The sequence below is a fragment of the Falco punctatus genome (genome assembly GCF_963210335.1).
Source record: "Falco punctatus genome assembly, chromosome: 15".
NCBI lineage: Eukaryota > Metazoa > Chordata > Aves > Falconiformes > Falconidae > Falco > Falco punctatus.
The window spans coordinates 12,148,511-12,175,431 of NC_137595.1; the positions used below are offsets into that span (position 1 = coordinate 12,148,511).

Below are 26,921 nucleotides of genomic sequence, written 5' to 3' on the forward strand. Positions count from 1 at the left end.
ATCCAGCACATAATTAAGGGGGTCCTGGTCTGCTCCAGGGAAGCAGCTAAGCAGAGCAGCTTCCCAGCATGGTGTAACACTAGAAAGCTGCAGGCTGACAGGGCTGCGGTGCAGGACTTTCTGCTGTCACAGTGTCCATGGCCCTGCCTACAGGGCTGTACTGTGCTAAATGCTCTACAGACACTGGGACACGAACATAAGTGCCTTGCCTCAAGGGGGTCAGCTGTGGTGTAAATCTTTGGAGGGAACAGTCACTGGGATTGGTGCCACTTGACACTGAGCGAGTTTTCCTACCCAGTTTTGCACTCCCCATATAAATAACCACCCCTGCCTAGTCTCTGTAGCTCAGAACAAAATCAGAGCTTTACCCAGGACACAGACATGGCACCTGTCTCTCCTCCCTTACTCAAGTATTTTGTATATCTGATCATCAGAAGTCTCAACTTTCCATTCTGAACCAGAAGTACGTAATAAAAGCCTCTCAGAAATCATCAGTGAGCCGAAATATCCTAGTGACTGAAAGATCCAAAGAACTGACATTTGCCTTTTCAACTGCAGGAATCCATCATGTTTGGGGTGAGATGCTTGTTCAGTGTGGCATTGCCCTGGCTGCGCTTTCCCGGATTCTTGGTTGCTCACAGAGCTGCCTCTGGACAGACAACCTCCTGGCTCTTGATTCAAACCATCAATTCAGGGAAAACTTCTCTTTCATACTCTTTTTTTTTCCTGTTAATCTCTAATGTCACTTTACAAAGGTCCAGGATTTTTAAATCACCTCAAAGAGAATACTCTAATACTTAAATAGGAGGCAGGAGTTTTAAAGGACTGACATTGTACATTGTAGGCAGGTAATTAAGCTAGTATCTGCCTCAATTTCCCACCTGAAAAATAAAACCAGAAATTTATGATGAACAAAGGAGTAGGGTTGTTCCTTCTGCGTTCAGTCTTGGAAACTCTGAATGCAGTTCTATGTTCTCTCTTTCAGCTCTGCTCAGAGTAGAAAGCCTAGATGGGTACCCTGATGTGTGTGACACCAGTGTCCTTCACTGGTGTCACAGCCCAGGGACTTCATGCATTTGCCCCTCACTGCAGTTCACGTATCTTTAGGATGCTGCCTTCAGCATGTGTTCCCCCCGTGACATCATCACTTGACATTGCCCTCCACCCATGACATCACTGGCCATATTTTCCTGCCATTGTCCAGAGTGTGATTCTGCCTTGGTGACCTTTGCAAGCCCCTATGCATAGCCTCTCCTGTGGAAGGGTGCTCTGTTTGCAAGCAAGCCCTGAGCTGGTGACCCAACCAGCCCCTGCTGAGCAGGAGCGTCATGGGAGAGACCCCCATCTGTCTCCAACCACCAGGACATTGCCTGTGGAAGACACAACCATAAGCTTTGCCATGCAATAAAGTACAGATGAGGACTCTCTCTCTCTCCTACATGCCTGGGATGCAGGAGACAAGGGCTTGGCCTCCCTGAGGCTGATGGGGAAATCAAATGCAGGTGCCCCATGATGTGCAGGAACAATCTTTTCTATCACATTTGCTGTGGCCCCTCAGCGCAGGTGGTGGATGCTGCAAGGTTTTGGGAGAAGACAGCTCCAGGTGGCACCTGCTCTGGGAACACATTGTCCCCTTGGCCAGCAGGGACCAGCAACTGAGTTTCTCAGCTCCTGCTGCCTCCTGGGTGATGGTATTGAGCCCTGGCCCTTCTCAGGACAGGAGATCTGCAGGGGCAGAGGAGAAAGAGGAGCTGACACCATCCACACCTCCATGTGGTGGTCAGGAGAGGAATTTTTTACCTAGATCCTTGCCATCTGTTTTCCAGCTGCTGCTTCCAGCACTTTTTGTTGGATCTCCATGACTCAGACCAGGGGCTTTGACTCAGAAGGGGACTTCCCTGCTGGTGTAAATGGGAAAGAGCATCCCTAGGAGTGAGAGGTGCTACATCCTTTGAAATGGAGATGCTTCATGGAGACACAGGCCCAACAGACACGCTCTGTGTCAAAGCAGATCTCCATCATTAACGATAATGAGCAGGGAGGCATTTTTTGGCACTTATTAACTGTCTGCAGGGGTTGAAGGGCCTTTTCCTTGCCTTGGGCCCTTCACACTGCCAGTCATAATATGATCAGAAATGCTGGTCCCAAAGGGCATCGCTGCTGCTCTTAACCACCATCATGGAAATGCAAAGAAAAAATAAACTCATGGCCTTTTATATGTTAAGCTCAAACCTGAGCAAGCCTTTGCCACAGATCAGGAGTTTGTGTTTACAGCCCCAAGGTGAGATATGCAAGCGGGATAAGTCGATGACAGGCACCTGCAGTAAGCAGGACCAGGCTGGCTGACACCTTAGAGGACCTGGCCTCAACCTCCACAGCAGTCAGTAGCCAAGAGACGAAGCCATCCATGCATTCATGAGATGACTAAGGCTCTACATCCCTCCACATGCACACAGGAATGAATTCACATCTCCCAGGGTACCACAGCTCTGCTGCAGCTGCATGTCAGCTCTAAGGCTGCCCTGTAGACCTGACTCACCTGCCTTCCCCATCACCAGCCTTCAGGTATGGCTGGAGCAGATTGTCCCTGTACCATGGGCACATCATGGTGTCACCGTCACCCTGCAGGTTGTCTGTGCATGGCAGGAGAAGGCTGTGGTATGGGGAGACCAGCATGCATAGGGCTGTTCTTTCACTGTAGACATAGGAGCTGAACCTTCGCAACAACCATAGCTATCACAGCAATTCTGCACTCTCATAATCAAAAGTCCTTCATTTGGCCACAACATTTTTCAAGTGAAGGAAAGCCCAGACTGTGTCTGCAGCCACATAACCTAGAAGACAGGCTGGAATGGGAGCTGGTGCATGAATCCATTTCCATGGGCAATCCTTTCTCCCTTCCCTCCACACTTTCTATCCTGTAGTTAAACATTTTGAGCACAGCAGAGACACATGACTGCACGCAAATCTCTACTCACCAGTTCACCCATTCACAGTTCCTAAGAATGGTCAACATTTCCACTTACTCTGGAGTCTGCACTGTCTTGCAAAGTGAGGAAGGATCTTTAATGAACCTTGTATATACACTATGCCTTTGGGATATTTCCTCAGGAATATATAACATCTAGCATATGGTGTGTCCAAGCAGAGGGGCTCCTGTGCTAAAACATTAGCAGTGATTTGTGAGTTAGAGAACACAGAGTTGCTGAAATGACAGTCCCAGCTGTCCAAGCAGTTGCTGGTAGCTGTCAGCCCCATCAGTACATGGAGGTGGAGACTTCTGGTCTTCTCTTGCCAAAGCCTGAGGGTGATTAGGTAGTCCTGTAGTTGCTGATGGAACATTTGTCCTGCAGGATAGCTTGAGGGAAAACCCTTCTTTCTGGAATTTCGAAATTGGTGAGTTCAGTCCTGGACTGCAGCAGGAGACAGAGGCTGTGCGCTACACCAGGTGGGTAAGTGTCCCTTGTCTCTGCCCTTCTCTGTTCCTGCCTCATGAAGTACACTTCACTTACTTTCAGAGTGTTTTCCACCTTCCATGCGGGAATGCTGGCTCTAAGGCTGAGTATTTTCTCCCTTCCTGCAGGGCTTTTATTAAACTTCTGATTTAGTGCCTGGTTTGTTTTGCTTTCTCTTCTCCTGTCCTTTTTCTGCTTTAGAAGAACAACAAGATCTTCTGCTGGGAGTTGTTGGCTTAACAGAAAAGCCAGCCATCCTACCAGCAGGGAGAGAGGACCAGGAAGATTTTCCACCTTGATGGCAAGCCCATGGGAAAAGCAGCACTTCTGTGATAACCGTGATGGCAAGGGAAAGAGCTCCTTGTTCCCTCCTGCTGTGAGAGGGACACATGACACCTCCTCAGGGCAGGAGGTGACACAGCTAAGTGGTACTGGTGGACGTGTATTTTGGATGCTCCCTAGCACTAGTTCTAATTATAGTAGTTCCTTATGGTGGATACTTTCTACTGAATTATCTACCCTAGAATCCATTTGCTGAGTGCATCTGCATGCTTGGAGAGGAGGACTAAAGCATGTCTTGGTCTTGGCAAAGCTCAGCCTCCCTCTCTTTCCCTGTTTTTGCTAAGAGGTAGAGACAATCTGATTCACTGCCTCACTACTTTACTTGTGCAACCCCCTCAGGACAGCACCGATCCTTCTGTCCTATACCATGAACCCAAAGGTATAGGTAGCACACACATGAACACCCAGGAAGTGCTCAAATGTTAGACATGGGGCGGGGGGGGGGGGGGAGAAAAAGGGGGGAAAAGGAAAAAAAAATGAAATTGTGGTGTCTCTGGTGGCTGTAGACCATAAGCCATGATCTGCAGAGGCTTTTGGCTCAACACTGTCACACTGACTGCAACTTGGAGTCAGCAGTGGCCGCCAGGATAAGAAGGGAAGTCCGTGTGTGGAGCTTGCAGCGGAGCAACAAGTAAGAGAGGAGTGAAGAAGAATGATTTAGTAGTGGAGGACAGCAAATGGTCACAAACACAATCCTCCATGGCCTCTTCAGGGTGATCACAGCCACAGCATGTCATCTCCAGCAGCCTCTCACAGCTTTTTTCAGACTTGGAATATGAGCTCCAGAAAAACCCATTGCTGGGCTCTCACTGGAGAGCAGACAACCCCCCAGCAGGGGAGGGAGACCCAGTGTTTGGGATGCTGCAAGTGGCTGAAGAATGCCCATCTTCTGGAGGGCAAGAAACAAATACCTCAGCATCATCACATATCAGTGTACATCAGTCTTAATGAGACTCAGCAGAGATGGGTGACTAATTCCAAAGCAGTCCTTTATTCATGAACATGGCTTCAGGTAGATTATTCAAGAACACACAACAGTTTCTTTGCTTAGCAGTGAATACATTCAATCGGCTTTCCAAAGTTTCCCGTTGTGGCTGAGTGGTCAGATAATTCATGTGACATGGTTTCTGCTCCCGACTGGGTGAACTTGCAAGCACAAATGTCACCACTTGTGAGCATAATTTTTCCTCTTCATGTATGCCTCTGACATTTGCTTTCCACTTACCTTTTTGTCAGTAACATGCAATCATAGCTGGTGGGAGAGAGCAGTGCTAAGGGGTCAGAAAAGGGGGGGACTGGAAGGGCTCAGGGGGGGCTAAATGGGGCCTCTGGTGCCCAGAGCCTTGGCAGAGGCAAATGCTTCTTGTCTCCCCAAGAGCTCCGCCCTGGTACCCAGCAACTTAATTCAGAGTAAGTGCTTCAGAAACACACCGCTGCCAGGAGACCTGTGTGTTGGCAGCAGCAAACGAGGTAAATACCGCACCTGAGCAGTGGCAGGCACCCGAGAGGCACAGGGGCAGCTCATCCCAGACTCGGGGCTCCTGGTGGTACACACACACATTGGGAGATCTTGGAGGACCCTAGCATATCCATGCCATGGCTGGCTGTGCCCTGCACTGCAGAGCCAGGCGTGCCACGTGAGGCACAAGTGACCACGAGGAGACAAACTGCTCTGTGGGAATGGTGGGACCAGGTGCTTTTCACATCGGGGCTGAGCCTGACCAAGCACAGCCCAGGTCTGTTGGGCTGGTTCCTCTTCTTCAACAGGTACATGGGGAAACCCTATTGCTTTGACCCGTCTGCCCCCAGCCCTTTAGCAAAGGTGAACTCCTCAGCCACAGGAATCGGGGAGCTGCAAGCTTCAGGGGGAGTTGACGAAGCATGTATTGCTCATGATACCAGGGCATGTCAAAGCTAGGGCATGTCCTGAGGGCGCACACCCTTGGCACAGCGGGCAGCCCACCGCCGAGAGCCTAGACAGACAGGCAGTGGTTGCTTCGGGCTACAATGCAGCTAAATAGCACCAGCCATAGCTGGATGTCATGGCTGAGTCCCTGCTTCTAACTGCAGCCTGGGAGGCCACAGCAAGCGGTCTGCAGTGAAAGCTCATGACTAGCGTGATACATCCCAACTCCTGACTCTGCACATGCAGGCATATTTGCTGGCATATGACAAGTGCCACTTACCTGCTTTGGCCCCAGAGAAAACACAGCAAGAGATCACTGCTTTCAACTTAACTCATAGAGGTCTGGAGGAACAGGTGTGGTCCAGGGTCTAACCCAAGCCGAGATTGTTTTCTACCAGCCTCAGCAGCAGGTGAGAAGAGTTTTTTCCCTCCTGTTCTAGCACGGCCTCATTGTCTATGCAAAACCTTCCTGGAGTCCTCTTCTTCCCCACAAGCCTTGCATGCTGACTGCCCCCAGGACCTCCCTGCTGTGACAGAAGCCACAGGGAAGAAGGTCTAAGCTGTGACATCAGGATAGTGCATCACACAACCCAGCTTTTCCTTGTTTTAATGTCTCTGCATCACAACAGCTCAGTCTGGCCTGCAATGGGGAAGCTCTTCAAAATGGTCACTCTCTACCCTCCTTTCTGGGAGAAGGAGTTGCAGAGCATGTGGTCTGTAGCATGCCTCTGATAAGGAAGCCATGAAGAGCCATGCCAAGCACAAGGGAAGGGAGCGTTACAAACCCCAGAGCCAAGGATTTGCCCAGCGAGGGCAGATGTCCCTGCAGGGAAGGGCAGGACAGGGGTGCTGCCCGGCAGCCACTGTGCCTGTGGTGGTGCCTCTCCAGAGGCATTTTGGACATCACCCTGCTGAGCTGCAGTGACACATCTGCTCTGCACTCTTGGCCCAGAGGGCTTTGGAAACCATCCACACACAGGTGTCAGCCAGTGACAGGGGAGGGGAGACTTACCTCCTCAGAGGGTCTACTCTGAGCTGCCAGGCAGGTTCAGAGGAGACAGCATCTGGGATGATCTTGGCATGAGAGCTTGGACATTTCCTCCTTGAGCCATGTCTTCTGCTCTGTGTTCAAAGTACTGCTGGATCTCTTTTATTTCCTAGGAAAAAGTCCTTCATGGAAATACATTACTGCATGCCTGTTGTAGAGATGTAGACCTCCTTAATTATATTACTTTTTCAAGATAAAGATCAGAAACTGATGCACAGGAGATTGTGACTGTGAAGATTTCTATGGCTGCAAAGCCACAGCACCAGGAGCTGATCCTCAGCAGTATTTCTAAAAGTTCAGGCTCCCTTTTCCCACAAACTCTGGTACCCATAACACAGCACCTCCAGGGAAAGCTGAACATCTCTGCTGAGCTGGGCTTCCCTGGCCTGGGGAAGCCTTCAGCCCCACTAGAGGCTTCAGATCTTCCCCAGTGCCCCAGGAGGAGGCCACTAGGTCACTCTGCCCCATGGCATAGAGGGAGTCTCAGTACATCACCTTCTTTTCTATCTCTGTGGCTGAAGGAAGAAGCTCAGCTTTTGCTGATCACACTGTTTTAGGCAACCCCAGCACCCATCAGTGCTTGTAGCTGAGCCACTCTAGTCCAGGCGCATCCCCCCGCTTGCCAAAATGCTATCACCTTTCCTATCCTCTCCCCTGCTCCCAAATCCCTGGGAAAAAAATAAGAAAAAGAAAAAGAAAGAAAAAAAATTCCCCTCTGCAAGCCAGCAGGGGTTAATGTTGTCAGCCATGACGTCAGGATCCCAATTTGTCCGGAGAGTCCCCCTCCCCATCCACAAACTCCCTCTCTCCTCCCCTCCTCTTGTGACTTTGCAATGAGCAGCAAAACTCCACAGGAGCTGCGGCAACAGCACTAGGGAGACATCAAGTCCTCCCTCGGAGAGCAGCTCTTTCCGCAGACAGGGATTTATTTATTTTCTACACATGCATATATGTATTTATTTATTTACTGGGTTGCATTTGTTTTTCCTTTTTTTTTTTAACCCATTCAGAAAAGCCCCAAACCTTCCAATTGATGAGCCTGAGATTTCCCTAAAAAATAACTGCACAGTGGGATTGGGTTGCTTCCCCTTCCCCCTCGGAAAATAAAGAAGGAAGGGGGAGCAAGTAGGTAAAATCCAGAATAAAATCATATTGCTAGATAACTCACACCTCCCCCCTCTCACACACACACACACACACACACACACACACACACACACACTCTCTCTCTCTCTCTCTCTCTCTCTCTCTCTCTCTCCTCCTCCTCCTCCTCTTCTCTGAAGGTGGGTAGCAGGAGCCATGCAACATCTGCAGAACCGGATGGCAAAAGAGCAGGAGGAAAAATAATCCAAGTGGAGTGCTCAGGGGACACTGAGTTCTTTTTTTCTTTTTCTTTTTTTTTTTTTTTTTCTTTTTTCTTCTCCTTCTTCTGCATACCTGTGAGATTCGATTTCACATTTTGCTGAGCCCATTTTGGGGCATTTTATTTTTCTTTCTCTTGGGATTTTCTCCATTGCCAGAGGATGTCTCTTGTTGAGAGGATGCTGAAAGGAAGAAGAAACGAATTCTTTGACTGGCACTGAAGGAGGGGGGGGGGATATTTTTCCCCCACATTTTTAATTTTTTTTCATTATTCTTTTTCTCTAGGAAATCATTAACTGGGGGGGGTTGGTTTCTTTTTTCCCTCCCCCCCTTTTTTTGGAGGGGGATTTCACAAGATCAGTCCTTTCCCCTCCCCTCCAAAGATTTTTTTTTCATCCTTCGTCTTTGTGGAAATGTGGACATTTCAGGCAGACAGATTGAGTGGAATTGTCTCTGCTTTAGCAGCTCTTTGTCTCGCCTGCTGTGCGCAAAGGTAAGGATTGCGATCCCAGGCTGCAGGGACAGGGGGGCTGACACAGGATTTGTTTATTTTGTTTGGGGTTTTCTCCATCGATCTGTATGTGGGGAAGGGGAGGGGGTTCTTTCCCCAAATTGCTTTCCCTGCTGCCTGCTGCTGTTATTTCCCAGTCCGTGTCATTTTAGGGGGAGGAGGGATGCTCATACATGAGACGTGGAGCAGGCTCTCTGCAGACGGAGCCCACCTACCAGCCCGCTTGCAGCGTGTGCCGCCCCCCCCCCCCCCCCCCCCCCCCGGCTTACGCGACCTGGGGGAAAATGGCAAAATGAAGTGTTTTGCTGAGGAACATGGTGTCCGTAGGAGCCGAGGGAGTGCATGGCACCAAGCTGTGGGCATACGCACCCCGGCGCAGGGCTGCCTTGGCCATGCCGGGGTCTGCACACACACAGTACACAGGCAGCCACACTCACATCCAAGCGTGCTGTGCCTGTACCAAAGCTCTGGCTCTGCAGTGTACGGGAGGCAATGCCTACGTCTGTGCCTCCACACAGATTTATGGCATGCAACAGAATCATCTGTGGGCGCAGTCCCTTCAGATACATCCCTGCATGTGCACATTCATCCATGCCCATTTGGGTGCACACACATGTGTATCACAACACACCTACAGAGCACAGCACGCTTTACCTGCTCTGCGTATAGCCGTGTAAATGTTTGCACTAAACCCCTGCATATTCACGCTGCAGCTATTCCTGGTATATGCCTTGAGCACTGAGTGCTCCAAGCAACCAGAGGTGCAGGCACCCATCCAGCCTGGACAAGGTGTACAGAGCACACCTGTTTGCTCCGACACAGACGTTTATTCCCTGCTTTCACACACGGGAGTAGCGCTGCCTACTCCTCCTCACCCTCCCTCCTCACACATGCGGGCAGGTGGGTTTCTACCTCTGTGCCAATGGCGTGCATGAAGTCTGCTTGGGGGGGGGGGGGGGGGGGAAGCTGTGGCATCTCCTTGCTCAGCCATGCACACCGAGCGGTGTGTTCCTGAAGCACACATGCAGATCCCTGCACAGGCTTCAGATCTGTATATACAGATTTATGTTCCCACAGTTATAAACATGCACATGCGCAGATTCATGCCCACCTTACCCACACCATTCATGCATGGTTCCACTGTGTATGGGCGCATACACAGGCATGCATAGAGGCAGTGTCCAAGCAAAGGCGTAAAGAGCAATGCACATATCAAAAGGCTTTGCTCAGATGTGTCCTTGAATGTGTGCTTATATCTGCTTATGTCCAGGACTAGCATTCACGTATAGTCTGCGTGTATATCTGTGCACACCTTGGAGACCAGACACTCTCCCATGTGCACATGCCTTCAGCTACTCCCACACATCCCAGCTAGCAGCATGGTGTGCATATATGTGGATGTTTGTCTGCAAGTGTATGTGTGTATGCAAAGCACATGCACATCCACACAGTATCAGGGACACAGTACTCAAAAATTCAGTTCACAGCCTGGATGTACGTGCTCCCTAAGCGGATGCAGACCCATATTTGCCAGGAATAGCACTTACATGCAGCTGCTCGCCCACAGCTGGGCAAATGTACAACTTGCATGTTTGGTGGGAGGGACTTGGCTTTTTGGATCAAAAGGAGCCCTGAGAGGCAAGAGACCTTGCCCTTAATTATGATGCCAGTTTATGCCCTCACTGGGCCAACTTGTAGCTGATGGGGAGGAAAGAGCCCATATTTCCCTCTTCCTGCTCTGCCCCTTTCTGTATGGCCCCTGGCACATTGGTTACTGTCTGCCTCAATTTCCTTGCTATATTAAGGAGTAACACTGCTTCCTGAGTTTATGTCCTGTGTGAAGCTAAAGAGAGGTGTCTAAATCCCTTGAGAAATACGTACTGGCTATATTATGAATATGGAAATCTATGTACCTAGGAATGACTGTCTAGAAATGAACAAATGCTGGTGCACATTACTAATCCATGATGAGCACGTATACACAAACATGTTGCAAAACCTCACACACCTGCGTAGAAATCCACAGGTGCAAGCAGACCTTGCAAGCCGAGACACAGTGTTGTGAAAATGTCCACCTGTGTGCACCTCTCTGGCCTTTTTACAGTTATTAAAGCAATGCAATGAAGAGCTGTACCCCTCTAAGGTGCATGCTCTGGAGTACAGCTCAGATACTTCCCTCCCCAGCACAAGTGCTGAACAGTTTGCCCGTGCATCAAAGCTGGGCCTGGGAAGTGTGCTGTCTCACATTTGCACATGCCTGTGTGGTGGAGAAATCCCTGCACACACAGAGATTGTGCACCCAGAGCTTTAACACATGACCAGACTCCCCAGTGGTCCCACATGCCTCCACCCACATCTGTACTGAGAGTCTGAACACCTGGGAACCCAGTCTCGGGCACCCACAAATGCCTGTTTCTGTGCTCCTGCATAAATTCTGTGTCCACAGTTCAGTGTCCCATCATAACCCAATGGATCTGCACCCACAGTCACCTCCACACAGACTTGGATGGGGTCACACATGTGCACACATGTTTGTGCATGTTGTACAGATGTACCCTTGAGCTCCAGTGTGTTCATGTGTCTGCATGTTGCGTGTCTGTGCACAGACAGGGAGTCCGTATATTCTCCATACAGTCAGGAGGGCATGTATGTCTGTGTGTGTGTGTGTGCAGACACACAGATGTGTCCGTGCAAACCCCGGTGTCCAGTGAGGCACGGGGCTGGCTGGCAGAGGTAGTGCTATGGTGCAGCTTTGCAGCTTGACTTGGATGGATGTGTGAGGCGGTGTTGACAAGGAGACATGCTGTTGTGGTGGGTGACTGCAAAGAGCAGCAGTTGTCACCGGCAGGGTCTCTATTCTCATGCAAAGCAGGGGATGAGGGTGGCACAGAGCCTGGGTATTCAGGTAGAAAACCTATATACCCTGCAGCACTGAATAGGTTCAATATTTTTAGCATCCTCTGCTTTCTGGTTTTCCACCTTCAGTTTTGCTTTGGCTCTTGGGCTGTTTTTAGAGGGAGCTCCCTCCTTGCTGAAATGGCTAGAGGAGCTGGAGCAGCTTTAGGGAGGACGCCTGCCCACCCCCACCCACCCCCCCTCCGTGTGCAAGTCAGGGGTTTGGGAGGGGAAGGATCACTGCTCTGGCATACAGAGGGAAAGATGGACTCTCCTTCCGTGTCTCTGTCTCTTGATTTGCGTTGCTAAGAAGTCATGGTGATGCTGAGTGACAAAATGAGTCTACACGCCAAAGATCAGCTGTATGTTGAGGCCATAGGACAAAAGGAGAGTTGCTTTTTCAATAATATGAAGGAATACCTGGGTGCATTGAGAAGCAGAGGTTGCACTGGTGTGTGTGACAGTGCAGGGTGCCTGCGAGGGGGGACTTGCCTAGTAGGGACCTCAGTGCGTTGACAAGTCTGTGCTGTGTGTTGTGAGACCAGGAGCAAGTGCCCAGCGTGGCAGGGGAAGGGGAGCGAGCCCTGCGAGAGAGAGGCTGCAGCTGCCCGCTGCATGCCTTGGTGGAACAGAAAGGACAACTTCTTGCCTGCATGTGTGTGTGTGCACCCACCTACGGGCAGGGCATAGTGATGTGCCCTGAGTGTCTGGGTTGGTGGCCAGGGGGAAAGTGTGCGTGGTGAGCGGTGCCTGCGTTGAGGGGTGCAAGAGCCCAGTGGGACTGCTGGGATGCAGGCACACACCAGGTGGGAGCATGGGGGGATGGAGTCTGGGGTACCTACAAGTCATGGTGAGCCACAGAAGAGGAGCCTGCTAGGACTCCTGTGCCACACCCCAGGATGGTTTAGGAGCCCTGGCAGCCCTGCGGCGCTCATGTGCGGGTTGGGGGCTGAGAGCTGTGCCTGGGACAAAACATGAATGAGAAAAGGAAACAGGGAGGCTCTGCCCGTGGCTGGGGTGTCTGTAGCACACACGTGGTGCCATGGGGCACGAGGGATGCTGTGGTGGTACTGCCTGGCCAGGACCCCTTCCCACAGGCTGGTGGAACACAGGATGACGAGGACTTTCTTCTTTTGTCTTTCAGCCCATCCACTGGGAATATTTCTGTGGTGAAAGAGATTGTGGACAAACTGCTGAAGGGCTATGACGTCCGACTCAGGCCTGACTTTGGAGGTATGGTGACAACCAGTTGTGGGGAGCAGAGCATGTGGGCCATCACGTGTCTGTGCTGCCAGTTTGGGCACTCACAGCACACACTGACCTCATGAAACACTCCCATCTGATGTCTCCTACCCTCCCCTGTTTGCTAGTCCTCATCTCTTTATTGCCTTCTCCCTCACATTTCTTTCTTGCCTTCTGGTTTCCATCCTCCTCTCACTGGCTCTTCTCCTCTTGCTGTCACACATTTCTGCAGACAGTTGGGTTGTCCATGGTGTGATGTTTCTGGGGCAGAGACACTCTGCTTTTCATCTACTCCAGAATTTTGTCCATCACAGACAACAGGTCATCCCTTCTCCACTTCTGTTCCCCATGCCAGATATTTTAGCTCTTTTCCCTGCAGAGGGTTGGGGTCATCATTGGCAGGGCTGTTGGGTGGTCTGCCAGGCTGCCCTCTCAGCAACAATATAGGATAAAATATTCCCTGGGGAGCTGGTGTCCTGGCTGGTATTCAGGAGGAGATGTGAGGAGGTGCAAGAATCTGCAATTCCTCTCTTGTGTCCTGTGAACAAAAAGGAGAGTGGGAAGGGCCTTCTCTTTGTTGTCTTCGTGGAGATGAAATACGAAATAATCCTTGGGTACCGTCATACTCCAGGGCACAGTTGAGGTCCATTTGTTGGGGAGAAGCAGGTAGTGGAGAACTACAGCTGACTGCACAGAAAGGGGGTTTTGGAGGGCTTCTGGCTCCAGCCTGCCGAGCTTGGCTGTTTTCAGTCTTCTCTGAGCAATGCTATTTCCTCCTCATAAGGAGATGTGTGGGATTGCGGGATCTTCAGCCTGCAGGAGAACAGGAACCACATTGAGATGTCCTCCAGATGACTGCTGGGAAGCAGATTCATGCTTGTGCTCTGGATGGGGAGAGATGCCAGGGCCAATTCCGTGGTGATACAAGGGAGGAGTTTTCTCACAAAGGGCGTGATCCAGAGCTCCTTGAAATTGGGGGTAGAGGAATAATCCCACTAATTTCATCAAATTTTGAAGTCACCCCAGTGTATTCCAGTTTCCCATGACCCCATGAATGAACCTGTTCCTGAAACATCTGATTTTCATGCACCCCATCCAAACCTGCCCCCATCCACTCGCTGCCCCTTCCCCTTCAGCAGAGACTGCCTTCCCTCCTCACACACACTGCCCACACTGCCCTCGCCACCGTGCTCTGCCCTGGAACGGAGCAGGGAGCTCAGGTGGCTGCACCAAGTGCTGTGAGGCCTTGGCATCAGGAAGGACTGTGGGGTGGGGGAGATACTCACCCCTCCATAGTGTGCAGAAACATCTGGGTGATCAGTGCAGTGGGTGAGCCCGTTTGGAGGGGCTTGCAGCAGCCCACAAGGAAACAGGGGTTGCCCCCTGCCCCTTCTCTCCTTTGGACATGGGATAGGGCTGGATTTGATTTAATGACTGTCTGGGAAACATGAAATGTCCCTATTAGCTGACCAGCCCAAATCACAGGAATTGGTGCAGTCACATTTTATGAGGGGGAGAACTGCAGAGATGACATAAAAACTGCAAGAAAACCATCTTGTAAGCCACTGAGATGATTATGATACAGTAAACCAGTAGGTGATCTGGCTCCACGGAGGCACAGAACAGAGGGGTGCAGAGGGGAGCCACGGGGCTGGAGGTCCAGCAGCCCACGTCCACTTCACAGCCTGTGTGCGCTGATGCCAGGTCCCCAGGGCATCCAGCCACCCCCGCAGGACATGGGCCACCCCTTCCTTCAGCCTGGGCAAGGCAGCATGGGGCTCTGTGCGGGCGGTACTGCTGACCCTGCCAGCCTGTGCAGTGCACGGGCTGGGCTCAGCGGGCACTGCGTCCTTCCTGACTGCAAAATGGATGGTTTTGGGCAACCGTTGCATTTTGTTTGATGTTACTCTGAATTCCCAAAGTAGAAAACTGCTTTTTCCCCTCACTCAAGCAGAGAATTAGAAAGATGACAGTAACCCTCATTCCTGCACTCATCTCGCTGTTGCCTTGCACCCCTTTTTGTCCTTCCCTTTGCTCATAAATGTGAAGTCCTGGCTGGCAGCACCAGTGACTGTGCTCTCAGCATGTCTGGCCCCCTCCCCTGAGGATAAGCTTATCTGGAAAAAAATTGCTCCTGCATCATTTACAGTAGAGGAGAGGGTGAGCTCAGAGGTGAGTCTGAAAGCTGGAGATCATTAGCATTACAACCCCAGCGAAAAGGGGTGGAAGTTTCCTCGCTCCACTGCTGTCCCCAGAGCTCACCAGTTCTCTGAGATTTTGGTCCAAATGCATTGCTAGGAGAAATCCAGTAGGATCATTCCAGGACATGTCTAACCCTTTGTGGCTTCAAGCTCATCCACAGCTGGGTTGTGGAGAAGGTGAAGTTCCCCCCAGTAAATTGTGTACAGCTGGAAAAGGCACGCTTTGGGCGAAGCCCTGGAACCTGTGTGTATGCAGACCTGCTGTCTCTCAGGGGTGTGTGGGGCTGGACCGAACCCCAGTTCCACCCATTGGAGGACTGGGCTGTTCTCCATAACACTGCCCTACAGCCTGCCTTGTGCTCCTCCTGGACTGTCCTGCCTCCCCTTGACTGCCTTCCAATCTGGGCAAGATGGGTATAAGCCATCTCTGCTGGGGGAGGCGATCACTCTTCACCCATTTGTGCTCTAGCCCCAGGAGGACCAGTCATGGTGAGCTGTGAATGGGCAAGACAGCATCTCAGAATGGTGGCAGGTCCTCCTTGGAGCTGCATGACCTGGAGGAATGTCATGGGGCTGTCTCAGGGCTGTCCCAGCAGTGACCAAGGCAGCTGCCTGCAGGAGTGGACTGGAGCAAAGCAGCTACCACTCAGTTGCCTGTGAACCAGGCTCAGCTGCCTCAGAGTGCACCTCTACAAGCCAGAGTCCTTGGCCCTCTGCAGCTCACAGATGAGGGCACTGGGGGCAGGGGAGGTCAGAGTAGCTGGTGCTGGGCACCCCAGAGGTGTGGGCAGAGAAAGGTCCTTCCCGGACTGATTCCTATATGAGAAATGCCACCCACAAAGCAATAAACCAGGCTGCTCGCCATGCCCTCCCTTCCTCCCCGCTCTGCTCTTTCCCCGCTTGCTTTCCCCATGTGTTCCTCCTACAGGAGTGTTTCCTTCTTGCCATCCTCCTCCCCCATCGGTGCCTGGTGGCAATCACCTCTGCACCCTGGGGTGCCTCCTCTGTGCACCCATGGCTGCTGCCCACAGAGCAGGAGGGGGCTGGGCTGGGGACTTTGGCTGTTCCCATGTACCATTTATGATCCTTGCCATGGTGAAGCAGATCTTGCACCTCACAACCTTTCTAAGAGAGACAGTGCTTCCACGGCACAGCAGCTCTGGGCTGCCCTCCTCATTCCAGCGCCTACACTGTCCCTGGGATGTGGTGCTTCAACAGCTCCAAATGCAACTCACAGCTCCCCAGTCCTCTTTTTTTTTTTTGAGAGAGAGAGAAAGAGAACTCCGACTAATGCCAAAAGGAGGACAGGCCTGCTGGGGATTGCAGTTCACTTTTTAATTTTGAGATGCCTCGTTAGCTCTGGGCTGAGCTGAGTGGCTGAGAAGCATCAGCCACTCGCTCTCCTCCCCTCTCCCCCACCCTCTTGGAAACCCATTAGGCCGATGAGCAGGTCGGCTCTCAGGGGTGGTTCTGTGGCAATGAGTATGACGTGCTCAGCTGGGGAGCTGGGCTGAATGGGGGGGGGACACATGGGAGAAAGGGGGAAAGTTGCAGCCATGTGGTGGTGATGGAAAAACCTGGGAGCAACTCCTCCAGAAAGCTGTTCTGGCTCAGTGGGGGCAGCCCAGGGGGGTCAAGCACCAGGAGAGGTGGAGGGGCTAGCATTGAAGGGTCTGCAGGTCCATTGGTCCTTGGGGCACAGGTGATAAACCCTTCCAGCCTGAGGGGCCCTGGACAGTCCCCTCAGCCAGTCCCCCAAGCCCTGGTGTAGCACACCACGTTGGAAAGATGTGGGACAGCGGCAGAGTGGGACTGTAGGGACCACAACACCCAGTTTTCATGGGCTGAGCAAGGAGATGATCTGGGACCAAAAGGGCAGAGGGTCATCGTAAAGCAGGTCTAAGCCATTTGGCCAGTGGTGAAGATCTGGAACAGCCTTGGAGGAAGGATTTGCAGGGTAGGAAGAAGATCTAGCCAGGGCTCTTGGATACTGAAGAGGGAGATGTCTGTCCTGGTACTGCAAGATCAGCAACTATGCAGAGCGAGGTCTCTTGGCAGGGTGTGCTGGGGAGCCTGCTCCTCTCTGGGGGAGCATGCAGTGTATCTCACAGGGAGATCAAATCATGGGCAGGTGTCATCCAGTTGGCCCTGGCCTGGGGGAAGGACATTATGGGGAGCAATGTTTGGTGGGTATATTGCAAGCACAATAATCACACCACAGTAAGACAAGCAGGATGCTCACGATTTAGGACTGTATGAGCAGGGGATGCTGCAGATCAGGTCTGGGAAGCATTGCAGGGCCGTGGGTGGGGGAGAGAAGGAGCTTTCAAAGCAGCACCCTGGTTCTTGTAGGTACTCTTTGACACTCACTTTCAGAAACATTAGTTCCATAGGAGGAAAAAAAAAAAGAAAGAAGGGGGGGGCGGGGGGAAGAAAGCAAACAAAGACCTTGTTGCCCCAGGGTAAGAATTCAGTGAGGGAATGGCAGGAGGATCCCACTTGAAGCTCAGTGACTCAGCTGCTCTCTGTTGGTGCAACATTTCCAGCCCAAAACTTAACAACAGTTTCCAGCAGCTGGCTCCGCTTCTCATGAGTGGATGGAAAGGGGACCCTTTATGCTTTTCCAGCATCATTTACAGATCTCGTTAGCCAAAAGCAAGGTGAGGGCATTCTTTGTTCCTTGCATCCAGCCCACCTAGAGTGCTGGGTTCCTAGTGTTTCTCCTGGGTGTTGTGCACAGTGTCTGAGAATGACTGGTAAAAAAAAAAAGAATGACTGGGAAGCCCTCAGGATTACACAGTAAATCCCGTGTTTTCATGCCTGTGGAGCCAGCAGCTTTCCCTGCCCCATTTTTAATTCAAACTTCCCTAAGGAGAATTAGTGCTTCGGGGGTCTTGAACTGAAACGAGCCTGTGTCCTGCTCCTCATTTGCTCTGTGGCATGGATCTGGCTCCCCAGCTCTTGTCACCCTTGCCCAGTCTCACCCCTCCTCCTTTGACACCCAACCCCCTCCTTAAGCTGTAATATCTTGGCCTCCCTCCTCTCTCTCCCCTGCCCCTCCTGCCCTTAGCCCCTCTCTGCTCCACCACACCTGAACCCTCCTGGGGACCTGCCTGCCCCCACATCCTGCTTGTTCCCCAGCATTTCTCCTTCAAAGTCCTCTCCAAATTCCATGAACCTGGGGATGAAACCCTCAGCCCTTCCCTGCATAACAGCACCACTTGAAACCCAGAACTGTAAAAATAAATGATTGCTGATGCATAAAGTGTTGCAGTGAAGCATCGTCAGTAGTTCAGGGCTCTGAAACTGGCGGAGCTGGCAGGCTGAGCGGCTGCGCTGGCTGGCACGAATGCAGCAGGAGGTGGAGGGGGGCCCAAGCCCTGGCCCACCAGCCCTGTGTGGCTGGAAACAGCTAGTCTTAGTGGTCCTGTACTGGAAGGAATGGGAATTTGGTTTCTTACGTAGTCAAGGCTGGTGGTATTGCACATTGTTATGGCTTCCTGAAAATGTCCCTGTTTTCCATTGCATGTAAGGTTCAGCCACAGTGGTTGTGTTTTTTTCCGTGCAGCTGGCTTGCTAAGACTTTTTGAAGGGGAGGGGGGAAATTCTAGACAAAATGATGTAGAAATTTCTGACAGCAAGCCGAGGCAACTACATGCTGGGGTTTTTTCCTCTCATAAAATGTTGGGGGATGAAACTGGCAGCACCTCCAGCAGGGCTGGCTCTGGTGCATGTGTAGCAGGCAGGTGCCCAGGACCGCCAATGACCTGGATGGCACAAGCACCGTGGCCCCTCTGCCTCCAGTGCTGGTGCAGCATCCCAGGGTGATGGTGCTGCTGCCGGAGGGCCAGGGTGGGAAGGGGCAGCCTGGCAGCAGGGCAGGTATTGGTCCTGAGCTGCTTGTCCTGGGGCAGTAGAAGCTGCAAACTTGCCTTTCTAAGGCTTAGTCCTCAGATCTCCAGCTCTCTTCCCCTCCACTTCTACGGCAAAAATGTTTAAATCTCAGAGCAGCCAGATTCAATTTTCCCTATGCTTCTGAGATGCCTTGAGCCAACTCTTTTGCATGCTTCGGGGCAGGGAATTGAGACTTAGCAGGAAGGGACTCCTGCTGCCACAGCCATCTCCTTCGCTGTCTGCAGGAGAAATTGCCCAAAGCTGGACACAGGGTTAACCTGAAATGCTGCACTTCACAGAGCCTTACTATGGTGGAAAATATCACCCTTCCTTCCCAATACCCTGGCAGGGCAGAGGAGCAGCTCTGGATTTGAAAGCAGAGGGGGGAATATTGAGGAAGCAGAGGGAGGAGCTGTCTGGAGAAGTCTGCAAACCCCGTGTCACCTGGGGCTAAAGAAAAGGTGAATGTGCCACCAGGGCTGCTGGTAGTCCCACTTTCCTTCCTGAGAAAAGGGTGTTAAGAAAAGGATGCTCTTGGTCAGTAAAGCTGGCTGCTGTGCAGCCCTTGCTTCCTCCCCCATTTATGTGACTTCTGGCTCCAGACCGTGGGTCACATCCTCTCTAGGGCTAATCCAGAAGGAAGATGACAACCTCCTGCTGTTGTGTCTTACTTTATTAACTGAAGTGGCAGGAAATGAAAGGATCCAGTCCTTCTTGGGACATATGTGGATGTTAACACATTGCCACATGATAGAATTTCTATTTTTTTCACTTTGCTCTTTTTATAGGAAATACATGCTGTGAAAAGGACTTTGAGGCTGTAGTCAGACACTCAGGACTTCAGAAAAGCCAAAACTGGGATTTCTCCCTGGATCTATATTTGGTCCCCTTGTAAGGGTGCGTCAGGAGGCAAGGTCCAACAGTCGCTTCTTCCTGAACACCTCTGCAGAGCACACAAGAGATGCTGTTTACGCATGGACCTGATCTTTCTTGTTCCCTTCATTCAAGAGGGGGATGGGCTGGGACCATGACAGTGGGGACCAGCTGAGGTGGTCACAGCAGGTGATAAGGACAGGTTGAGCCAGACTGGAGTGAGACGCATGTCTGATGCAAATCCTGGGATTGAGTAGGCAAAGACCATATTGGATTCATGCTTTCTTGACTTCTCTCTATTCAGACCCGCTCACAACACAGAATTTGTTGGTTTTATAATTGTCAGGCACACCAGTACAGCATGAGCGTGTTCACACCTTCCCTCCAAGGAGTCAAAGGTATCCCCTGCTGTGGGGAGCCCAGCCAAAACACCCGATTTTCCAGAATACTTAGCAGCATTGTAGCCAGCACACTGCATGTTCGAAGCACAGCTCCTATTGATTTCAGCCACAGCTGTGAGTGCTCAGCCCCAGTGCCCCAAGAGAGAGACATACAGAGTTCATGTAGACTTGTGAGGCTTAGGTGGCTTGCATAGGAAGGAGCGCTGTGACACATCCAGCCCCATCAGTGCTATCCTCCCGTATATAATCCTGCGTCATCCCCAGAGCAAATCCATCCTCTATCAAAGAAAGAAGAGGAATGAACAAGGATCCTGTGGACTGTTTAATTAAGAACTGGCTCCATAAGTTCCATTCAGCAGTGGGCAACCTTCCACCTAACTTTCATCCATTTTATTTTCTCATGCTTCTTTTTTTTTTTTTTTTTTTTACTGCAATAATATTTTAGAATATTAGACCAGTCTCTTCCTCCAGTGTGATAGAGCTTGTGAACTTCTTGCTGAATGTTGAACATCTTTGTGTATGCATCTGTGGCCCCACAAGATCCTTGTTGTCCTCCTTCAGAGACAAAAAGCTCTGACACAGGGCAGTAGAGAGAATTTTGGGTGGCATGACAAAGACAGCAATGAAGATGAGTTCCCCTGAGTCTCAGCCCAGAGATAAACTGGACGTGGGTTTCTGAGCAATCTGTGTGCCTGCCCTAGAGCTGTGCTTGGTAGTACCAAGCAGTTTCCTGGATTTGGTATCTAGTGGAGGACATGAAGTCTTGCTGTCATCCATTAGGCCAGTATACTTCCACAGGAACTGGAGAAGATGTTGATTCTCATGTTTGTGCCAAAGCCCATGTCAGATAATTGTGCGTGGTTGCCCTCATTCTTTCTTTTCACCCTTGGCTGGTGCAGTCTTTCCCTGGTAGGGCACCATGGCTAGCAAGGGGCTCTGAGATATCTCTCTAAAGAAAGGTATCATAATAATTTTAATAAAGCATTTATTCCATGAATTTTGCCTCTTCTCTTAGTCATAGTTTTTTTATAACTGAATACAATGCACTGAATGATTAGTAGAATAATTCCAATACTTCTTAATTAATTCACTGATTAAAAGCAGATTGCTGTTTATAGCCAGTCTGGAGGTTGTTTGCCCTCTCATCCTGGACCCATCTTCCTCCTTGACTAACATCTACATAACATTCACCATTTCTGAGATTATTCCTGCTGGTAAACTTGCCTTTGAGGGACTGCCACTGAAAACAAAATTTAAAGAGTGTAAAACCCATTAGTACAAGTTCTTTTGATTACTCAAAACATATTCCCACAGCCCTAGAGCTGTTCATCAGAGCAGCTTTACATATCTGCATTGTTCATTTCCTAAGACTCCCAATATCCCAGTTAGGCAGAAAAATATTTTTAACTCACATAACATGAACTATAAAAGCCAAGGAATATGCCATAGTTTTACTGCTACATGAAAGAGACTGTGTGTGCATGTCACTTTTCTCACCTATGTCTTGTTCAAAGCAAAACAAGTTGGAGGCTACTAAAGTGTCAGGCTGAAATGATGTAAGATGGCTCTTCAGTGGTAGTGACAGCATTTGGTGCAGGAGTCTGTAAGATCCATTATTGTGGAGAGCTCTTGGTAGGATTTGTTAGGTGTCTATATCCTATAACATATGAAATACCATGCACTTGTTAAAACATGACTGGAAATGTGGACAAGACAAATGATGTGCTTAATGATGGGATAAAGTTCATTAAAGGAATTCACAACATGTATGCAAGAAAGAGAGATGTTGGGTGGTGGAGCCCCTATAACATGAACGGATCAGTCAAATAAACAGGTATTCTGGAGATCCAATGATTGATCCTGTTCCCATCAAATGGAAAGAAACTGAGCTCTTCTCAGTCAGCCCTCCCTCCCAGGCTGTAGGAGCGCTGCAGTTTGCTTTGAGCAGGGTATGAATTTCAGGCTGGTTTTGGGAACACTGATCACGCAGTTCCTATAGGCTATTCTTCTTGTTTTGGCATTTACCCTTAGTTCTGTGTCAGAGCTAAAACCTCTTTTTCTTCTCTGATCTTTCCCCTTCCTCTTTCTCCTGCTCTTTGCAGTCCCGCAGGCACAGCGCTGGTAAGTCGTTGTGCACTTACTGCGCTTGTGGCAGGGGTGAGCCTCAGCCAGACCTACCACTGCCCGAATTTCCCTCCCAGACCTCAGGACCTCTTAGTTCAAGTCTGGGATGGCTCCGAGTACAGTTAGAGTTGCAGAAGAGCCTTTGTAAAAATTACATCTTTTTGTTCCATATTTATTCTCCCTCAGTGGTTTCCGTGTCAAACTTGCTCAGTTTACCAGTCAAAACAAGATATTTCTACCTGCCAGCTCTGCCAGCTCAGCCTGGGCTCTGGAAATCAAACTGTGCTCTCTCTGCTCTGGACATCATCACCAGCCAAAAAGGATTCTCGAATAAGGGCTGAGCTGGATGTGATTTTGATTATGCATGAATATAATTTGTTCTCAGGTAGTATTACAAGCTCTGTGTGACAGATAGCAGCAAGGCTCCTGTGCTGTACAAACACTGACTAACAAATCTTGCCCACCACCTGTGGGGTGATGGGCCACTGCTAGGTCCATTTTACATCTAGGGGACACCAAGAGGGGGCAGGTTGTTGGAGACGACACAGAAAACCTGTGGCAGTGCAAGGAACAGCACTGTGAAATCCTGCTTCCTGGTACTGCTCTTTGTTCATGAGAACAAACCTGGTCACCCTCAGTGCTCTGGTCCACTGCTTGGTCACCAAACCATGACTTTTCCTTCAGCTGTGGTAGCCTGTGAAATCCCCAAACGCAACAGGCAGGTGGGCCCACTTCTTGCTACAGAGAAATGGAAGGGGTATAGCCATAGGGCAGGCTCTTATATGCAATGAGCATTATTTTTTTTCACAAATAGTTCCCCTTCTGGTGGGCAGAGCAGGAGAGCATTCCTTACCATACTTTTCAGAAAAAATGAAATTTTGAAAAGCTGGTCATTGGCTGAATATTTCAAAAAATTATATGTGGCAGGCAATATATTCACTGCATTGAATCATGTCATATAGTAGAAAAAATAAGAAGGGGTGACGTGGCTATTGCACTAGTTCCAGCCTTCACTCTTCTTCTTCTGTAATGAATCTTCCCATGGACTGTCGGCAGGAAGGGACACCAGAGCCTTGCCTGTCCCAGTGCAAGACTCTGCTCTCTGAGCCTGCAGGGTCATTGCAGCCACTAAAAGCTGTAGTAGGCTTTTACTATGCCCCTACCAAGAGAAAGTAGCGTGCCTTGGTTCCTATGAGAGTTTATCATCCTGTGCTTGCGTTTGGGACTGAGGCTCATCAGTGAGATTGAGAACATCAGTCTGCCCTGTCCTTTTCCACAGGCCGTAACGGCAGCTGTGCTGCAGAACCAGGATGGGTTTTCTGATCAAGAGATGTTTCTAAACACATCTCCCCAGCTACCAGCCACTTCCTGGTGTTCTTGCTCCTCTTTTACAAGTTGACCACAGCAAGACAATCCACCTGCAGGCTTCTTTCTTTAAGGAGCTTTGCATTAGTGAGACCACAGCAGATGATTCCTCTAGGACGGGGGAAACTTATGCCATGGGAAAGGCCAGGTTCAGGGGCTGCTCCGGGCACTTTAACAGGGAATGATGTATAAAGAATGGGGCTGCCTACTGCAGGTGGCAAAGCTCTGGGTGTAACATCAGAGGCTGCCAAACCAGGAGAGGAGGTCACCCAGGTTATGGGTGGGAGCTTACTGGTGGGACATTGTCACCTGAAGAAGGAAAACTCCTCCAGCTGTGGAGAAGGTCTGCAGGAAAGTCCAGTCTGCTGGCCTCCAGGGAAGGGTCTTAGCTTGGTAGGAAATTTCTGGAAGTGAGTGAGAGGGTAGGCTATGAGCTGAATTTTTCTTCTTATTCTCCTTTCACAGCAAAAATAGAACATTCATCACAAGTTCCCCTACATGTTTTTCTTCCCTATTGCACACTAGCTCCTTGCTAGTATTTGAAGCTAGAGAAAAAAATTTGATGAGTACTCAAGTTAATAATGTGTGATTATTATGTTGATGAATTGCTGGAGATGAATATATATGTAAAAGCTCTGCAAGATTTGATCATCCATGCATCCTGAGTGAAAGCAATTATTTTGGTGAACAAATGGCAGTTAATTCTAGCTTTTAATAAGAGGTGCTGGGGTAAAAGGTAACCTGGTAACATTTGTCCTGCTGAATTTCCAAGACACTATTGCAAATCAATCATTACTGAAATGGTGGAAACACCAGTACAGAGGTCAGTCTTTCAAAAATGACCAACTTACAAACTCACATTCTTCTTCCTACAAGACTCTTACAATCCTTAGTTATCACTGAATTTTGTAAGCTTTTCTGTTTTGAGAAAAAGCAGAACAACCTGAACAAGGCATATCCAAGAGACTCAGAAACTGGGAGATAAAAACATATAATCCCATGTATAACATTTGGAAAGACAAGAGGCTTGTTTGTATGTGTGCTTTGTTTCTCATGATTTCTAACTCAGAGTCATGATTTTAATGTGAATGTCATGGTATTTTCAGGCCTGACTCACTCTTTTTTTTCAATACTTGCTCTGAAAATTGTCCTGACTGTCACTGAGCATAAACCTTGGGCACTGTGCAGCCCCAAAGCTCTGCCTCTGAGCTGAGCCAAAGGCCCTTCGTAGGGTAAGGAAAGGATGAGCGTGCAGGATGGAGAGGTGGTGGTAGGAGGCATCTGAAGTCAACATTAACAAAAGCCCTAGGAGCAGGCTCTGTCAGAAAGGATGAGGTGGGCTCCGGGAAAGGCTCTCTGTAAAGGGCTTGACAAAAGTAACAAGAAATGAGTGACTTTACCTTGGAGACCCCAGCCATTGACTTTGCACTGTGTTGGGGGGTGAAGGACCATGTCTGGCACCACCAAAAAGTAATCTCGTGGAGGTATGGCAATGGGGCCACAGCAGGGCTGTCCCCTGCTGCTCCTGGATGTCCCAGCCCTGATTTCAATATATGTGCCAGTTTGGCATGTCCTGACCTAGCCATCTTCTTTCTCTTCTTCAGCTCAGGGGTTAGATGTGGTATCCTGTAAAGGCAAGAGCTCTTAAACAGTCATGAGGTGGTGTGACTGACTCATTAAAAGTTGAAAACGGGGAAAAAAAGCAAAATACCTTCTTGTTGTCACTTTGATAAAAATGACAAGTCCAGATATTTTGTTGTTGTTACAAATACATCCAAGACAGAGTAATGGATTTGATATGAACAGAGAAGCTTGTGTTAACCCATTTAAATTAATTTGGTTCAGCTCATTTTCAGCTAAGGGGATTAGATGGCTCAGGATTTGGCAATGTGTGAGAGTGTTTTCCCAGACAGGTCACATACTCAAGTACAGGCCAGGTCGGCAGTTGTTTGGGGGGTGATGTATCCAGTACACATAAGAGAGAGGCTCCTCCATATAGCAGATGCTTACGGGTATGTGCCAGAAGAGCTCAGCACTGAAAAGGTGGGTCAGGACCTTTGTGCCCTGAGAGGGCTGGTGGGAAGTGAGACAGACTAATGGACAACATAGGAGAAACTTCCATAGCTGTCAGCTGGTATGGAGAAAAAATGGCAAAATGGCCTCACCTGTGTGCCACCCTGGCAACCTCACCTGAGTGGGGCGGAGGGTCCTGTGGAGGGAGGGAGCTGAGTGGTTGGATCCTGTGTCTGTCCCCAGCAAGTGCTGGGATGGGATGAGATGTCCCACATATAGCACCACCCTTGCTGTTAGGAGCTATTTGGCTGTGGGGTAGGAGGATGTTCCTGTGGTTTCCCCAGGTAATCTGCTCCACTTCTATGTCCTGGGCTGCTGTAAGAGATGTCGTCGTGCTGTGGGGGTTCCAGCTCTAGGGATTCAGCCCTAATCTTGCTTAAAAGTCTGTGTGGATTTGTGGACCTTGTAGCACAAATGTTTGTGCAGGAATCCAGCATTTTGGGTTGTAAAGAGTATTTTCCAGGCTGTGAAGGAGCCCTGGGAGGGGGTCTGCTCTGACACTAACCTTGTGAGCTGGAGATAAGGCAGGAGGGGGCAGCTGCCTGCCCTGAGGCTTGTGATGAGTGTGCTGTGGTGGAAAGCTGTAGGCACATGATTAAATACCTTGCTCCCTTTTGCTCATTTACCTATGGGCTTCAACATACTTAGTGTCTGTTTGCAATCCTTTCTGAAGTTCTGCCCTCTTAACAGGTGGTGGGCTAGGGAATGGGGAGCAGCAGGGTGCCAAAGGCTTCTGAGCCTGCCTGAGCTGGGGGGACGTGCGGGTCTGGGAGCGTAGACAAGTGTCCAGGCTGGCTGTGAGGAGATGGAGCAAATGCAAGCCCTGAGGGCCTGAGTAAAAGCAGACTGCTCCGGAGTCCTCCCTCAGCTTCCCAGGCAGAGGGGGCAGAACTGTGCCCCACGGCTGCATTGGCAGGGCCTACAGGGGAGATGCACTTGCCTGCCAGGATCCTGACAGGTGTAGGAGGGAAGTCTTCTCAGGTGGAGAAATGTGGAGGTGGCTGATCAGTGTGGGTCTGATGCTTCATATTGCTATGGAGGAAAAACTGCTTGGCTTATGTTGATCTGCTGTTAGTCTACAATATACCCTTGCTTTGGGAAGCCCTGTCGCCCTTCTGCAACTCTTGGTGCAGAGTAAGAGCTGAAGGGATATGGGATGATCAGTGCCTCTGCTTTTCCCAGGGTTAGCTCAGTGTAACCACAGGGAAATGCGATGTTTCATAGTGAAA

The 26,921-nt window shown here is 50.1% G+C and overlaps 1 protein-coding gene across 5 annotated transcripts in view; it reads left to right on the forward strand.

Moving 5' to 3' along the window:
• The window catches only part of LOC308053794 (gamma-aminobutyric acid receptor subunit beta-4), a 111,388-nt gene that overhangs the window by 19,108 nt on the left and 65,359 nt on the right, over positions 1–26,921 (forward strand). For 3 of the 5 annotated variants that reach the window (XM_080365510.1, XM_080365512.1, XM_080365511.1), the window contains exon 1: positions 8,514–12,752. In XM_080365510.1, the coding sequence (XP_080221636.1) occupies positions 12,494–12,752 (259 nt within the window). In that variant the 5' untranslated portion in view covers positions 8,514–12,493. Of the gene's footprint in view, positions 12,753–26,921 lie in introns of all 5 variants that reach the window. The other 2 variants (XM_080365513.1, XM_080365514.1) reach the window with 1 other exon arrangement.